Source organism: Emydura macquarii, unplaced genomic scaffold, assembly GCF_026122565.2.
Source record: "Emydura macquarii macquarii isolate MOO-44397 ecotype Brisbane River unplaced genomic scaffold, CSIRO-AGI_Emac_v2 contig_1363, whole genome shotgun sequence".
Classification (NCBI taxonomy): Eukaryota; Metazoa; Chordata; order Testudines; family Chelidae; genus Emydura; species Emydura macquarii.
The window spans coordinates 16,877,087-16,894,368 of record NW_027131500.1 but is presented as its reverse complement, the minus strand read 5'-3'; the positions used below and the strand labels follow the sequence as shown (position 1 = coordinate 16,894,368).

General features: G+C 43.9%; 2 protein-coding genes across 3 annotated transcripts in view; one reads left to right on the top strand and one right to left on the bottom strand.

Moving 5' to 3' along the window:
• PPID (peptidylprolyl isomerase D) overlaps positions 1-14,137 on the bottom strand; it is a 40,361-nt gene extending 26,224 nt beyond the window's left edge. Inside the window, exons 1-4 of one of the 2 annotated variants that reach the window (XR_010920499.1) lie at positions 13,631-14,137; positions 8,212-8,352; positions 5,658-5,764; positions 337-525 (exon numbers count right to left, since the gene is read on the bottom strand). Coding sequence is in view for 1 of the 2 variants with exons in the window: in XM_067551826.1 (XP_067407927.1) it covers positions 337-525; positions 5,658-5,764; positions 8,212-8,352; positions 13,631-13,697 (504 nt within the window). In the remaining variant the exon portion in view is untranslated. The remainder of the gene's footprint in view (positions 1-336; positions 526-5,657; positions 5,765-8,211; positions 8,353-13,630) is intronic. The other variant, XM_067551826.1, reaches the window with a different exon arrangement.
• Positions 14,138-16,344: 2,207 nt separating this feature from the next.
• Positions 16,345-17,282, top strand: part of FNIP2 (folliculin interacting protein 2) — a 121,114-nt gene continuing 120,176 nt past the window's right edge. Inside the window, exon 1 of the mRNA XM_067551816.1 lies at positions 16,345-16,592. Coding sequence (XP_067407917.1) covers positions 16,582-16,592 — 11 coding nt within the window. The 5' untranslated portion in view covers positions 16,345-16,581. The remainder of the gene's footprint in view (positions 16,593-17,282) is intronic.

Here is a 17,282-nt window from a genome sequence, read left to right as displayed (position 1 = left end):
TTCTCTTTTTCCCCAGTGTTTAAAACTTTTGTTGGTCTAATATTTTATTTAGGATTAGTAAAAGGCATCACCAATCCTGTGACTTTTAACTGAAAATCATTTTTACAAAGGAAGAAAAAGCTAATCTGAAAATATTACATGTTCAGTGAGACAAAGCTTGGTAAAAGCTGTACTTTTTCTGGTTTTGATCTAACAAAAGCAAACCAAATTTGAATTATACTGAAAAATGCTACTAAAATTAATACTCACAGAAGTATTCTCACAGCATACTAAAACAGTTCTCACAGAAGGCATCATATAATGGAACAAGTGTTTTCCTAGATGTCCTGATCTTACCTTTGCAGGTTTTTCTCCATTCACTTCAACATTTTCTAATATTTTAGCAACACCCATTCCTTTGATCACCTGGCCAAACACCACATGTTTCCCATCCAGGTGAGGGGTCGGCACCGTTGTGATAAAGAACTGAGAGCCATTTGTACTGGGTCCCGCATTTGCCATGCTTAGCAGTCCTGCCCGGTCATGCTGTATGAGAAAACACCATCAGAGCAAATATAAGTAAGATCTGATTATTCTACAAGGTTACTACGACATACTATATGGGCACCTAGTGTACTCCAAATGAGAAGCCCACAATGACAACCTGCAACGCACTTAAGGGCCATACATTATTTGCAACTGGCTTCATCTTCCCTGACATCAGAGGACAGGTGTCTTTAATGTATTTCCCATAGTTGGTGGCAAGCAAGCTTAGTGACTTGGCACTTGACACTACCCAACCTGTCAACAGGAAACATGGCACTGGCTGTTTAACTGCATCAATCAGTTCCACTCTGTCTAAACACCAAAACTAGAGAAATCAGTTGAGGGGTGCCTGATGTGATGCTCCCTAATTCCATCTCCTGACATTAAAACCAGCTCTCTGTGCCCCATTTAAAAAACAAGACACAGTAACTGATTTAGTAATAATGCAATTAAGAGGAAATTGTTAAATATTTTCTTAGACTGCTATCCAGCAAACACTTGTGTATAACTTGAGACTACTCATGGAAGTTATCTCATTAACCTTAATGCACCTATTCATGTGAACTGAGTTACTTCCATGCTGTTTGCAGGATTGAGGCCATATAATTTAAAATTTACTGCTGTATAATCACACTCTTTTCCCCTACAATTCTTTTGCCTCCTTTTAAGTAAGCACATGGATTATTTTGCTTCACCATCCAGATTTTTCCCTCTTTAAATACTTTTTTTCTGATGATAGCCTGTAGGAAGGTGCAGTGGCCTTCCTCCGAGCCTGGGCCCGAGGAAGGGCTGCAACCGCGGGGTCGGACAGTGAAAGGACAGGCAATCCATCTGCCCGGCAACCGGGGAGCCGGCCAGTGATAGGTTCCGCCGGCCGGCCAATCGAGCAGCAGAGGGGCGGAGCCCCAGCCAGGGCTGTGAATACAAAAAGCAGGCCCTGCAGCTCAGTAGGGAGAGAGCTGCCACCGGAGGCAGATGTGTCGTCTCGCCGGCTGCAGCAAAGGCCTGAATCAGGCCGGGCTGCTGGCCCAAGCGAACACCTCCTGGAGCAGAGGCCCCCGGAATGGCCCAAGCGGCCAACCGCTAAGAGTTGGATAGGGCCTCCGGGCCCCCTAGGCTGGCCTAGGCCTTCCAGCCTCAAAGACTGGGCCAGGCCCCTGGGCCCCAGTGACTGGACCGAGTCCCCTGAGCCTGAGGGCTGGGAGATCCCCCCAGAAGCTGGACCCGACCTGGAAGAGCTGCGTGACGCTGAGCCCCCAGAGACAGGACAGGACCTGGAGGAGCTGCCTGAGGCCAAGCCATCCCCCGAGCCCTGTGACCTGGAGGAGCTGCCCCTCGCCAAGGAGCTCTCGGCCTTGCCGCCTGTGGATGAGGAGGGACTGGCGGGTCTACCCCAGGCTGTGTACCCCAGTGATCCTGAGGACCCAGCAGACACAGGTACCTGGGGATACAGGGAGGAACTGGCCCAGGGACAGCTATAGTCGTGGCTGAGACAGGGGCAAGCCCCATCGGGTTGTTGCGGCGGGAGCCCCACCGACTCAGTGGCAACGCCTTTTGCCACTGTTAGGGCCCTGGGCTGGGACGCATTGGAGTCGGGTGCGCCTGCGTTCCCCTCCCCCCTTGTCCTTGCCACCCAGGGAGTGCTTGCCGTCCCGCCTTACTGACCAGAGGATATTGCCTGCCCGCCCTGCCTCAGGGCTGGGGCATCAGACACTAACTTTCCCTTTGTAGGAAGGTGCAGTGGCCTTCCTCCGAGCCTGGGCCCAAGGAAGGGCCACAACTGCGGGGCCGGACCGGACCCCGTGCTACATAGCCAAAAAGCTTCATGTATATTGCAAATACAGACTGTGACATGAGCAAAATCTAAGTCGGCAGGGGAGAGAGGGAAGAATGGTGTGCCCTGTGCTTCCTCATGCTCCTGTATGAGGGCAGAAAGGGTTGGGTAGCCGAAACCCACCCTTGGATCCCTCACAAATCAAAGTCCATTGTAGCTAAGCACTCTGGAAAGCAGGGATAGAGAGTAGGTCATGGGAGCTACACTGATCTCAAAAAAAACATTCTCAAAGAACCACAGTTACGTAGGTAAGTACTCAACTCTTTCTTCTTAGAGCAGTGGTTCTTAACCTTTCCAAACTACTGTACCCCTGAAGCCTGAGTCCCACCCCCATGGGGCTGAGGCATGTAACTTAGTTTCATGGTGCCCCTGTGGCTCCAGGCAATTGCCTTTCTTGCCACCCCCAATACCAGCTCTGCACTTGCGACCCCTCTAAAACCCCAGGTTAAGAAACACTGTCTTAGAGTATGTGTCAGTGTGGATCCCACAGTAGGTGACTGCCAAACAGTATCCCTTCAGGATGGTGGGAATGAGGAGTTTCAGCAGCCTGAAAAGAACACTGACTGCCCTTCTGAACTTGGCAACTGACTTAGTAGCTAAGTTCAAAGCTCAGTGTTTGACAAAAGGTAATGGTGCTGCCTTCCAGATCTTCGAACACAGGAACACTTCTGAATCAGGCTAAAAATGTCACTTGAGTTCTGATAGAGTGACTTGGACATTTGGTGGGAGAGGTACAACAGCTGACTGGTAATACAAAGAAATGCACTGTGTAATCAATTTTAATATCCTGTGATTAAATGTCTTGACCTTTGGAACATCTATAGCCAGAAACATACTGCGAGGGGATGTCTGAACGCTTTGGTCTTGTCAGTGTAAAAAAGCAAAGCCCTGGACAAATGTAGTGCGTGCAATTTCTTTTCTACTGGTGCCAAATGTGATTTTGGGAAGAAGACAGGAAGGTTGACTGAATTGGTTCAGATGAAATTCTGAAACCACCTTAAGAATGAATATCAGATAAGGTTTTAGCACAACCTTGTCCCTATGAAAGGTTCCACTCACTTTTTTGGCTCAAGTGATAGTGACTAGGAGGAGTGAGGTGTAGCATAGGGAGAAGTCTGACACATACTCAAATGGCATAAATGCATCCTCTGATTGGTGAGGAATTGTGTAGTAGCCCTTTAAGAAACTAATTCCCTGGGGTGAGAGAAGACAGAGCAAAACTGCACCAGCAGGCCACAAGCTGAAATCACTAAAATGGATTTTAAAAAGGCTGAGCGAAAGACCGGCTTATCTGAGGTACAATAAGTAACCATGGATCTCTGGTATCAAGACTGGAGTTGGGTTGACCATATTGAGAAATTCTTCTCTTTAGCAGAATTTGTTCTTCTGGTAGACATTTCCCCCCGCTTTGTAACAGGATTTCCTGGACCTATAGGGAGCACTGTCAGAACAACAGCTTTCATTTTTCGATATTGCCACACAAACAGCTCTCTTCCAGTCTTCTGGAACTTGGTGATAAAAGGAGTAATACTCTTTTACTCCACTGATATGGCATTCAAACTCTGGGCCCAGCATTGCCTTGTGCTGAAGACGTCCCCAGAGGAGAATCTAGATGATTCTATGAGTGCATCTCTTGGCCCCATAATCACTGCACCAATCAACACCAGATTCTTTGCTTGTATTAGTATCAATTTCTTGAGCAGCATTCCCACCCTAGCACAGGACTTAGACTCCCTGTCTCTGGAGTAGTACTGCCTCTTCTCCTCCTTCCAGGATGGAGTATTCCAGTATCCGGAGCCGGGCCTGGACTTTGCTCAGCATCTTTTGGTCTCATCCTTGCGTTCAGGCACTAACATCGGTTCTGATGATGACATCAGTACCACCCCCACTGGTGTTGGGGCCAGAGCTGAGTCAACCAGCCCCAGTATCAATAAAGTTATTGGTGCCAGTGTCAATGGTCCTAATGGCAAGGTAGCGAGCGCAGATATTCTTTTCGGTCCCTGCTTGATGCTGGGGAGTGGTGTCTACTCAATGGAGCATTCGCTATGATGAACCCTTCCATTCTTTGGAGTTGTGGTATGCTCCAAGCTGGCATGCATCAATTGCTCAAGTAGGTGCAGTTTCAGCTGTATGTTCCTCAACTTGCAAGTCCTCAAGGAGGAAAATTAGCATAACACACACTTAATGGGGATGAGACTTTCCCCTCAAACAGAACACACACTGACAATGCTCTTCAACCAGCGGGATAAGTCTGTCACAGGCCAGGAAGCTTTTCAACTTGGGAGGACTTGGAGTCTAACAGAACAGTAGGTTCAGGGTGCCTAGCCATGCCATATGGGGAGGCATAGTTTGGGTCTTTTTCTTCACCAAAAAGTTCAAAAAGGAAGGAGTTTGAAGCTCAGGAGTAGCGGGGCAGACACTTGCTGGCTTCCATCTCTTTGCCACATTCAGTAAGAAATAGTTGAGTGAGGGTCTCAGTCTCTCCATCCTTTATGTTCTCGCACAGGAGCATGAGAAGGCACAGGGTGCAAGCATGGTCCCCATGGACACTTCTATTCAAAAAAATCCTGTCTTGTGTGCATGAGGTGCCTGTGCACCTATAATGGAATCCACACCAAACACACACAGAAAGTAGTTTTGCTTACAGCAAGACTTTCCAACTAAACCAACCTTAGGAGTCCAAAAACACAAATATAAAATGGCCTTTTTAATGTTTCTTTTCCTATTATGGAAAATATTTGTATGGAAGTAAATACTTTCTTCAACCTGTTCAAATTTTGCTTCTGTCAGATTCTGTAAAAGATTACATTAATTCAGTATTTACGGAAAATGTGATGCCACAGATTCCTCCTTTTGAATTTACAAGATTAACTGTGAGAAATCCCTTCTTTTAAATCATAAATGTATGATGACCAAAAAAAAAAGATTTATTTAATTCTAAACTATTGTATATGAAAACTTTGGACCAGATTTAAAGTTTCTCTAATATTTCAATGTAATAATTTTATTATGAGATATTTCCTCTCCTTCAACCAAGGTACTCAGGCAATGCATAAATTTAATGATGTCATTTTGCTCCTGATTTTTTAAATTATAAAAGATTATTTAAAATGCTGCTGCCCCTGTTTTGTAAGAGTGATAGTCTTTTCCAGAATACTGAAATATTTTACAGGTAAAACTACTATTTTCTTAACGTCATATTAATCATAATAAGTGTACTAATATTCCACTGAAATAATAAGAATCAAACCACCACAATTTCAAAAACTGATTCCATTTAGCATTATAACGACTTTACCTTATAATGAAAGTTTTCATCTTCAAATTTCTCTCCATATATGCTTTCTCCACCTGTGCCATTTTGATTTGAGAAGTCTCCACCCTGGATCATGAATTTCTTAATAACTATTAAGTGGAAAATGAGTCATAAGAGATGGTGTCAAGGTAGGAAGGGCGTTAAGCAGGATTACATTCAAGGGTGAAAACCAACACCACTTCATCAACATGCGCCTTAATTCCTTAATTATTTGAGCAAAAATCCCCTAAACACGTGTATAGCTGCAGTCTGAAATTCATGACTTCTTATGGCTTAATATAGCAAAAGCAAAATGGCTAATGCTCAGTCAAATTTCTCACTGAGCACATAATTGTGCAATAGCAGAAATAAGCCTTATATTATTAGTATATTGGATGGTTTGATGATAAGGTTTTGTTGTTTTTTTTTTTAATGCAAGAAAAGGATGGGCAACAGAAATGTAATCTTGAGGGTAATGTAGAGGAGGATCAGCAAGTAGTCAGAGTCAGTTACACCCAAACAAAAGTGTATTGGAGGCCCAGTACAAATTGAGTTGCCTGACTACTGTGTTACAGGCCTAACATAGCTTTAGTTGCTTGTTTGGGTATTTTGATTTTTATAGCATGACATTTTTTAATTGGCAAAAATAAATAGGACTGCAAAGTTACTTAGTAGATGTTTTAGTTTTTGCATAACAAGACAATACACACAACATGTATGCTTGCAGCTGCACATAGATAAGTTATTAAAAACAATAAGTTATTCTTGAACTTCTGGGGGTACACTTTTTCATTGCCAAGGGGCATATTTTTACACTGCCTCTCCTATCACCAAATGTTGTTTTAACAACCCCAATTATCATAATAAAAATAAAATATAATTAAAAATAAAAACCCAATGTAAATAATTAGCATATATAATAATAAATTAAAAAATCATTAAGTAAAAGCTGTTTATAAACAAGTATAAAAAGTCACTACTTAGACAAAGGGGTGCGCTCCATCAACACCTGACTCCACGGGAGTGGCTGCCGGTCGAACCAGAGGCCACTGACTCCCTGGCGGGGCCCCTGTAAAAAGCCGTTCCTGTATACAGCCTTCTGAGTAACTGCTTAGCTCTCCAGGCTTGGTGAGTATGATATATTGTAGTTAGTTTTAAATTAAATTTTATATTCAACTATATTTTATATTCAACTATATTCGGCTATAAAAAACCTTGCACAAACCTTATTAATCTATAAATCAAGCGTATCGTGTCTCACTGATATTCACACTAATCACTAAATGTCCAGTATCAACAAAGTGAACAACACTTATTAGTTATCAGATTCCACTGAATCACCCATTTTCAGCTTTTTAAACGACACTTGACTCCCACACCTCAACTGGAAAACCATTTAACCTATTTACCATTCTTAAATGATTCATTTGTATCTGCAAATGGCAAACAGCATCACTTAAGGCCATAGCATCAGAAGGCCTAGTTTCTATTCCAGACTGTCATTGATTGCATAACCTTGGGTAAACTACTTGACTTGCTCAATTTCTCCATCTGTAAAATGAGTAAAGCATTACTATCCCATTTTCATAAAGCACTTTGAGATTCTTAGATAACAGTTAAAAAATAAAATGTATTAATAACTTGAAAAACTGTATGTCCCAGAGTATAATCATCAATTGTTTTAGAGAAATGAGCTTTCCAAAGCTTTAATAGTCTATCTCCTCAACATATGAAGAAAAGTCCACAATTAACACAACAACCTGTGACAAAAAATTCATTTTCACATTAACTAACCATTTTATATTTATTGCAATGTAGTTTCATAGTACGGGGAACCTACGGCACCAACTGCAGGATGTTCTGGAAAAACATAACATGTACACACAAAAGCAGGATTGCAGTACACAAATGACAGTCCTTTCTAATAACCTCCACCACCAGCAGTTGTGGAGAAAAACCACTAGAAAGCAGCAGCAAAGAAAATCCCTTGCTCATGCTGGACCTTATCCAAAACCCACTGAAGTCATTGGAAAGATCCCACTGTTGTACTACTGCCATTAGATCAGGCTCACTCCCAACTACTGATGCACACTCTACAAAAACATGGTCAAGGAAGACTGAAGGTAAAATAAAGAAAGAAACAATGCACTCTCACTATTCTCTAATCCATTAGTTTTCTAAACGGAAAACTTTAGTATTAAAGTAAACCAAAATAGCTAATGAGTTTATTTTAGAAATGCACTATGTTGTGCTACATCACTTATAATATATTTCTACTGTAGCTTGACTCTGCATTTTATTTTCTTCCTTTCTGAATCAGTAACTCAAAGGGATTTAAATACTGAAAGTAAGAAAACTCTCCCTGAATTCCATGAAAGCCCAATCAGCCCATAACTTAAATATTGATCACTGTTAGAAATCCACACACATCCTCATCATCCCAGTATTGAAATTAAACTGGTTTCAAAATAGTCAACTGTTTATTTTACATGAAACGCTCTTGAATATTATGCCACTTAAATATTGGAAAAAGAACAAAAAGATTATTCAAACTTACTTCTATGGAAAGGGCATCCTTTAAAATGAAGAGGCTTTCCAGTTGTAGGCCCCATCCCTTTTTCTCCTGTACATAATGCACGGAAATTTTCAGCAGTTTTGGGCACAACATCTGCAAATAATTCGAAGACAATTCGACCAACTGGAATATGAAAGAGAGAGAATGTGCACATTTCAGTCCAATCCTGAAAAACAAGTTGAAGAGCCCAGCATCTCAAGACAAACATGATTATATAGCAGTTCTGTATTGTGGTGGAGGGGGGAAGAGAATTAATGATTGAATTAGCAGTATTTAAATCATTGTTAAACTAAACTAATTCTTAAAATACACAGTTTTTTATATCCCTCCTACTGCTACCACAGATGGACCTAGAAACAAACTTTGTTAGCCTACACACAGCCAGTGAAAAGCACCTCCATCATGGACTGATTAAGGGGTGGGGGGGAGATAATGACAGATGTGTCTAAAAACTATTTAAAAACAATCCACACATATATGGTATGGGTCAAATTCTGCCCTTCGACATGCACTTAAAAGTGCACCACATATGTGTAGAATGTATTCTTGTTAGACCCATTCGGGAAAGCAGTTTTGCTTCCATGGAAAATTTCAATTCTTCTTTTTCTTTTTCATTGTAATTTTCCATGGAAGATTACTACTTTTATTGAAATATTAAAAACCAAAATATTTTGGCTGAAAAGCAGAAAATGAACACTTTTTGTAGAAAAAAAATTAATCAAATTCCTTTCCACTAATAAAAGATATAGATGGAAATGTTTTGACCAGTCCTAATCTACATACTTAGACTTCACTCCCATAGAAATTTACACGCAACAGCACCTTTATGCATGTGGACAATCATGGAGTGGAACTACAGTTTCCCTTTAAAACAAATCTACTCTTAGAAGCAACAAACATTTTTACTTAAAAATGAGAAAAACCTCAATTGGTAAACAAACCCATAGAACATGAATCTATTTTCACAAAACTTCTTACAATGATTTTGCACTCCAAGCAGCTGCAAGCAGTCAGCAGTGCTGCTGTTTTTTCATCAACCTGACAGTCAATTAGACAACTCCTAAGGAAGGAAATTCTTGACATAATTGTGTGGTACTGAAAGCTAAATATATGAACATTAAATCTAATAATGAAGTGAAAGTAAATTAAAATGTACCTGTAATTCAGTAAGATGGTTTAGCATTTATTAAAGAATTGCTTACTTGTACTTGCTTTGTTATTCTCAGTATTACCGTTAAATAAACAGACATGAAATTCTGACAATATGGAAATGTTTATCTTTACCCACATCTTGAAAAGTGACATTTTCCGAAAGGTTTTTTGTTTTGGTCCATTTGTTTGTTGGTGGGCTCTGTCCGTGTGCTTTGTTATTTGTTTGTTGGTGTACTTTGTTGTTTGTTTTGCACAAGTTGGAGTTAGCTTTTGAAAGTTCTCTTTCAGTGATCTCGAGAGGCCATTGACTGGCTCACTAGCTTGCCACTGGAGGCAAAAATCCCTGAGAAGAACCATTCTCCACTACCTCCAGATATACCACCTATTCCTCCCTCTATCAGCAGCTTCCCTTTTTTTGCAGCAGCAGGTGCTGCCTTTACTATGACTGTGCCATGACATAACCACCAACAAAAAAGTCAATAAAGTGGCATGAAACTTTGAATCAGAAGCTACTAAACTTTATCCAGCTGAGAGGGTCACTAATCAAGATGGCACATGGCACGCTAATATTTGTAGTCTCTCTGGGTCACTTATCCATAGCCAAAATAACGATGTGTGCAATGTTGTATGACCCGCACTGGGTGGTATTTCATCCAGCACCTAATTTAAGTGTGACATTCATGTAATACCTTGTGCATTTCCTTGTGCTGCCAGCCCGGGAGGTGGGCGACTGCCACCCAATGCAAGCTGGGGCAGAGGAGGCTTCCGCGCCAGCAGGGACCCAGGGATGTGGCAGGCAAATGCTGCCTGTCTTCAAGCCGGGGGTCTGGAAGTTGTCCCTCAGCTTGGAGCTGGGGCATACGTGGCTGCCACCCAGCTGCGAACCCAGCTCACAGGACTCAGGAGGCTGCCACCAGGCTCCCACCTGGGAGCCGGCTGGTAGCGGGGGGCTGCTGCCCACCTCCCCCAGAAGCCAGCTGCTGCCGCCTACCTCCCAGCTGGGAGCTGTGACCAGGCCGGAAACGGGGGACTGCCACCCAACTCAGAGCTGGGACCAGGCAGGAAGTGGACGGCTGCAGCCTGGCTTCCCGGGACTGTGGCAGCTGCCGCCTGCCTCCCAGCTGGGACCGGGTGGGAAGTGGGCTGCTGCTGCCCAGCTTCCCCAGAAGTCAGCAGCTGCCACCCACCTCCCCTTCACTCAGTTTTTCCCCAGGTACCCCCCCCCTGTGTCTCGTGTACCCCCAGGGGTATGTGTACCACAGGTTGAGAAACTATGTAATAGAGTATATAATAAAGCAATCAAATTGCAAATAGCTAGAAGATAAGGTAATAACTACCAGTCAGCATGGATTTGTCAAGGACAAATTGTGTCAAACCCAGCTGATAGCTTTCTTTGACAGGGTAACAAGACTTGAGGATGGGGGGAAGCAATCGATGTGGTATATCTTGATTTTAGTAAGGCTTCTGATACCGTCTCGCATGACCGCCTCATAAACAAACTAGGAAAATACAACCTAGATGGAGCTACTATAAGGCGGGTGCATAACCGGTTGGAAAACCATTCCCAGAGAGTAATTATCAGTGGTTCACAGTCAAGCTGGAAGGATATATCAAGCGGGGTCCCACAGGTATCAATTCTGGGTCTGGTTCTGTTCAATATCTTTATCAGTGATTTAGATAATAGCATAGAAAGTACATTTATAAAGTTTGCAGACGATACCAAGCTGGGAGGGGTTGCAAGTGCTTTGGAAGATAGGATTAAAATTTAAAATGATCTGGATAAACTGGAGAAATGAAGTAAATAGGATGAAATTCAGGAAGGACAAATGCAAAGTAGCCCCCATTGGAAGGAACAATCAGTTGCACACAAAATGGGAAATGACTGCCTAGGATAAAGTACTGCAGAAAAGGATCTGAGGGTCATAGTGGATCATAAGATAAATATGAATCAAGAGTGTCACACTTGCCAAAAAAAAAAAAAAAAAAGCAATCCTCCTCCTCAGATGTATTTACAGGAGTGTTGTAAGCAAGGCACGAGAAGTAATTTTTCTGCTCTACACCACGCTGATCAGGCCTCAACTGGAGTTTTCTGTCCAATTCTGGCCACCGCATTTCGGGAAAGAGATGGACAAATTGGAGAAAGTCCAGAGAAGAGCAACAAAAATGATTAAAGGTCTAGAAAGCATGACCTAGGAGGGAAGATTGAAAAAACTGGGTTTGTTTAGTCTGAAGAAAAGAAGACTGAGGGGGACAAGATAACAGTTTTCAAGTACATAAAAAGTTGTTAAAAGGGGGAGGGAGAAAAATTGTTCTCCTTAACCTCTGAGGATAGGACAAGAAGCAACGGGCTTAAATTGCAGCAAGCGTGGTTTAGGTTGGACATTAGGAAAAACTGTCAGGGTAGTTAAGCACTGGAATAAATTGCCCAGGGAAGCTGTGGAATGTCCATCATTGGAGATTTTTAAGAGCAAGGTAGACAGTCAGCTGTCATGAATGGTCTAGATCAGGGGCTGGCAACCTGTGGCATGCGCAATTATTTTGAGTGGCACTCGCCGCTCTTGCCTTCCGGCCCTGTCCCTCTCCTATGCGGGCCCCAGCAGCTCCCTGGACAGTCATGCCACAACCCAAAGCAGTGCCATATGGTAGCTGCTCCACCCTTCTGGCCTCACCCCTCTCCCATGTGGGCCCAGCGGTGCCCTGGCCGGAGCCGCACCACTCTGGGCCCCAAGCAGCGCCACACTGCGGGCACTCCCCTCTCCCAAGACATCACATGGACACAGCACTGGAAGAGGGGTGGGGCCAGGAAGGGGGAGCGGCCCCTGCATGGTGCTGCTTGGCTTCTGGCTGGGGCGCTGGGCTCATGGCATGTGGGAGAGGGGCAGGGGGTGAAGAGAGGGAAGACATGACAAGCCACATCCAAAAGGTTGCCGACCCCTGGTTTAGATAATGCTTGGTCCTGCAGGAGACTGGATTAGATGACCTCTCAAGGTCCCTTCCAGTCCTGTGAGTCTATGATTTGCTTGTAACCATTTCTAACTTTTGAGCTCACTTAAAATCCTATCCTGTGTTAATAAATCTGCTTTACTATTACTAAACCAACTGCACAGCCTTTGAATGAAAGTGAACATTAACTACAGTGAATATGACAAACTGGTAAGTTTTGTCTCTTTAAAGGAGCAAACGAATCATCATATTCCTCTCAAGGTGCAGAGCACATGGGTTTGGGAAAGTTCAGGACTACAAATGTGGGGTGGGGGAAGCGTCACATCAGCCAAGTCTTGTACACTGTACAGACAAGAAGAGTCTGTGATCATTGCTGGTGGATTCAGCATAGCTGACACAGAGCTGTACAGAACACAAGTGCTGGCTGCTTGGGTGGCCCAGGCAGGGAGCCACACGTAGTAAAACATTTTGAGGCCTTTGGGGCTGTGCCAGGAGCAGTGACATCCCTCTGGCTGGTGGGCACTGCACCCAGACCCTGACAGACAGCTGGCAGTGCTCAGGACAAGCACAGCTGTGCGGAAGGTGCACATAGACCGTGCGGAAGGTGCACATAGACCGTGCAGCAACAGTGGGCAGGCTGTACAGGTGACAGCCACAAACCCCTTCTCCGGTGGGAGTGGGGCTGTGCTAGAAGAGCTCCCCCCACCAACCAGGCTCAGGGAACAAGCCCCCTCAACTCCCCGTCCTGGCCCAACACCCAGCCACAAGAGCATAGGTGCTTGGTGTAAGGGAACTACCACACCCCTTGGCTTGAAGCAGTTTCTATCCAATACAGGGTTTAGGGTATGGTTCAGTGGTCCTCAGCACCCCCACTATACAAATTATTCCAGGCCAGCACCCCTGCAACAGGCTGCAAACACAAACCAACTTGGGGCAGGGGCTGAACAAGGCCACTCTGGTCTGTGTGTGCAATGCGTGCAGGAATCGCGGCTGCTACTGGTACTGCCCCTTCCCCGGGGGACGGTGGGGGGAGCAGCCGCGGCACGTTGCAGAGTCGTCCTCTTGCGCCAAGCGGACTCACACCGAACGTTCGGCCTCCCCCCCCGGGGTTTGCCGCGGCGCTTAAGTGTCCCCTCGCGCGACCAATGCGCAGCTGCGCCTGCTGCCGGCCGAGAACCTTCCCAGGCCGCCAACGTTCCTTCCCCAGGGTCTCGCGCCCGCTCTTCCATCGCCGGCCCTCCCGGGAACGGGCCCTCCCGGGGTCTCGCGCGCGCCCTGGCCGGGAACGTTCCATTTCCTCACACACCTCGTTCGCCTCCGACGGCCACATCGAAGAAGACCCTGGGGTTGGCGGCCAGGGCCGGTGGAGCCATGCTGCAGCTACCGGTAGCTCTGCTTGCGTTGTCGCTGGCTCCGCCTCCCCGCCCGGCCACGTGCCTGACTCGACTCCCTTCCGAGTTCCGTTCCGCAGGGGTAGAGTCGGGAGAATAGCACTACGGCCTCGCTGCTTCTCAGCTGGGCCCGCCCACTAGGAAAATTGTTCTCTGCTGCCTGCTGCGAGCCTCTCCTCACCTACACGCTGATTACCGCAGGGAGCCCTGCTGCATGGGCGTGCGCGACTGCACACACGATCCCCTCACTGGGCGGTGTCCCGGGGCCAGGGGTGCAGAATTGCAGAGAGCGGTGTCCGTCTGTCTTGGCAGCTGCTGCTCCTAGCCCCCTAGTTTAGGGACGGCGCGGGGTAGCCTCATGACGGGACACCCAGCCTTGCACTCCCCTGCGCTGTGTCCGTCCTTTCTCACGCTTGCTTAAGTCTGACTCATTGCCCTCCCCGTGTGTAGATGCGCTTCTCCTCCTCTGCTGATACAGGAATTTGCTTTTTGTGCGTTGGCTCACAGCATCCTTGCTTGAGATTTCCTCCCAGTCACATTGGCCCACACATTCTGGGTCATTGTGCCTGTTTGAGGAGACCATCAATCTCTAGTTTCTATGCCAGCGTGTGTACTGGGTATGGTCACCACCTTTCCTGGATGGAAATAAGGGGAAATCCCGTGGAAAATAAGGGCCAACATTTATCTGAAGGCACATTTTAGGAAAATACCATTTCCCTTAGCGTATCATGTATTTTTTTCTCAAGTATATAGTGCACTTATAAATTTCAATTTAATTATTAAAATAGTACTTGTAAGTTTTAACACATTTCAATACATTGTAAAATAAGGGACAGGTGATCACCCTAAGGGACAATATGATGAAATAAGGGATGGTCCCTTTAAATAAGGGATAGGGGTCACCCTAAGGGTGGGGCAATTCACACCTTGGTGCCCCAAGTCACAAAGTAATTAAGTGTAAAGAAAACATTGCACCCTAAAACAGTATGTATATTTGCATGGACTCAGGGATGCTACTGCAATTGTGTCAGATCTAAAAGGCTGGGAATGGGGATTTCGGGGGGGGGGGGGGAGGAAAGTCCAAAGAGACCAAAGGTAAGCAAGCACATGAAAACAACTGGTTGGGGGTACATCAACAATTCATGGCTAGATTGCCCTCCTCCTCTCTTGGAAGTTGTTAGCCCTTCTGATCTTTTCTCCAGCTTTGGGCTACTTGGTGGGCTTTAAATTGTAAGAATATACATTTCTATTAAGCAATATACAGGTATACAGGAAACCTTTGGGTGGTTGTAGGTTGATGTATTTCACTTTATATTGTGGTGGGGTTTTTTTCCCCAAATTAAAATCAACTAGATAAAATATGTGTTTTGCTGCACCCTTTGACACTCTCTTGGGAAGTCTACAGAGTGACAATGTTTTGAGTTCTGCACCCTGAAAATAATCAACCCCAGCATCAAAATGTTTGAGGGGAAAAATCATTTATGTTATGTTATTATTTATTACTCATTTTAAAATCACAGGGCATGACTCAGGGAATGTGCTTTCAATATAAGATGGAAGTTATACTGATTGGTTGGGAAAGAACTTTGAGGCCCTGGTATACAAATTTTCTTCTTAATACTGTCCAAAGCCACAAGTTGGACATTGCTGTTCTAGTGAAACCCCTTAAATGCATTGTTAATTGTTGGACAGCTGGCAATAGATCAGCATTCATATTTCTACAGGTTCTCAGAGCACTTTTCCCACCAGTTAGTATTATCTCTATGTTATCTGGTCTTAGCTGTATCAATATGTCCCAGACACTGATGGAGTATGGGGACAATAGTTCCTAGATCAAAAGCGAAGAAAAAGTAGAGCTCTCTCTCACTGATATACTGATGGCACTGCAGCCTATATAAGGTCATGATAATTTTGTGTGCCTTTATATAGATATTGAACAGAAGAAATAATTAGTTTTGAGCCCTGCAAAGACCATACAGCTGGAAGAAGAAACAATTATCCATCGCCATCTGGGAACAATTGGGAAGGAGTGGGTGGAACCACTCTAAGACAATTCCATCTGTCTAAGCCAGGTCATGCAGCTGTGTCAGTAATTTCACATGCTCAGCAATGTCAAAGGCCACCAAAACCATGAGTCATCAGGTATCTGGCCTCTGTCCATTGGCCGATTGAGATCTCTCACCATTACAATTAACCTTGTTTCTATGTTATGACCTGAAATCTAACTAGGTGATGTCCAGGTGGATGAGGTTGTTAGCTATTTGTGATGATGTCAACACCTTCTCACTTATCTTTTCCAGAAATGATCTCAACCAGGCAGTAATTGGCCAAGATACTTGTGTGTAGAACAGATTTCTTCAGCAGAGGTCTGACTAAAGTTTCTCTGAGAGCTGCTGGCAACTTTTCCTCTGGAAGAATCATTAATAATGTCTTCTAGGTAGTATCAAGGCAGTCCCTGCAGTATTTCATTAGCTGTGGGCAGGAAGCAGGCCTAGTTTGCATAGGGTCAATACCTTATTATAATTCATGTTACAGTTGTGCCTATTGGGCATAATGTGCGAGGTGCTATACAGACATAGAAAAAGACAAACACTACTTCAAAAAGCCTATAATCTAAATAGACAAGATATACAAAGAGTGGTAGAAAGGAAGTATTATTGTCCTTATTTTTACAGATGAAGAACTAAAGAAAAGAGAAATTAAATTACTTTCCCATGGTCGTACAGGAAGACTGGAGGTAGATCTGGGATTTGAATCAAGATATCTGAAGGCCTAGTCTAATGACTTAACCAAAAGCCAATTCTTACTTGATAGAATGATTGTATGATCACTGCTTAGGACATCAGTTTATATTCATTGACAGATAATGGAACACTGGTAAGTAGATTCTGGAAAGAATAGTAAATTATGATTAAATGAATGCATGAGATTCTACAAGTAAATGATTTTTTTTAAAATTGACATTTTATAAGGTCATCTAAACTTTGACTCCAAATAGTGAAAATATTGACCTTTGTGAGCCTTGTCTTAATTTAAAATAAGAATTTAAGAACTATGTCTCTAGGCCTGTATTCATTAGTTCTGTTGATTAGTGTAATTAATTAGTATAAAAAGTATTATGAAGATGAAGCAACTAGCTGAGTTGCTTGTTGAACTGCTTTATCCGTGTTTAACTTCAAATGTTTAATTTTCTGCACATATAGCGTTAAGGTACCAATCCAACTCTCACTGCAGTAAATCAGAGCCTTTCCATTGGATAAGCACTTAAAATTATCCGTGTGGATTAAAAACCTTCCCCACTGTCCACAACCTTCTACCCTTCAGATCTCATCCAGTTATAACTTTCTCTACCTGAGCAAGTCAATTATTGCTAACATCTGCAGAAGAGAATCTTGCTCTGATGGGTCTCAGTCAGCGCTGGGTCCCCATCACATCATGTTGATCTTATACATTAACCAACCCAATTAAAAAAAATGTCCCCTGATCGTCTACTCCCACTGACTGAGGAAGCTGTATTTGGGATAGATATAAACATATAATTTAATCATAATAGTCCTAATTATAGAT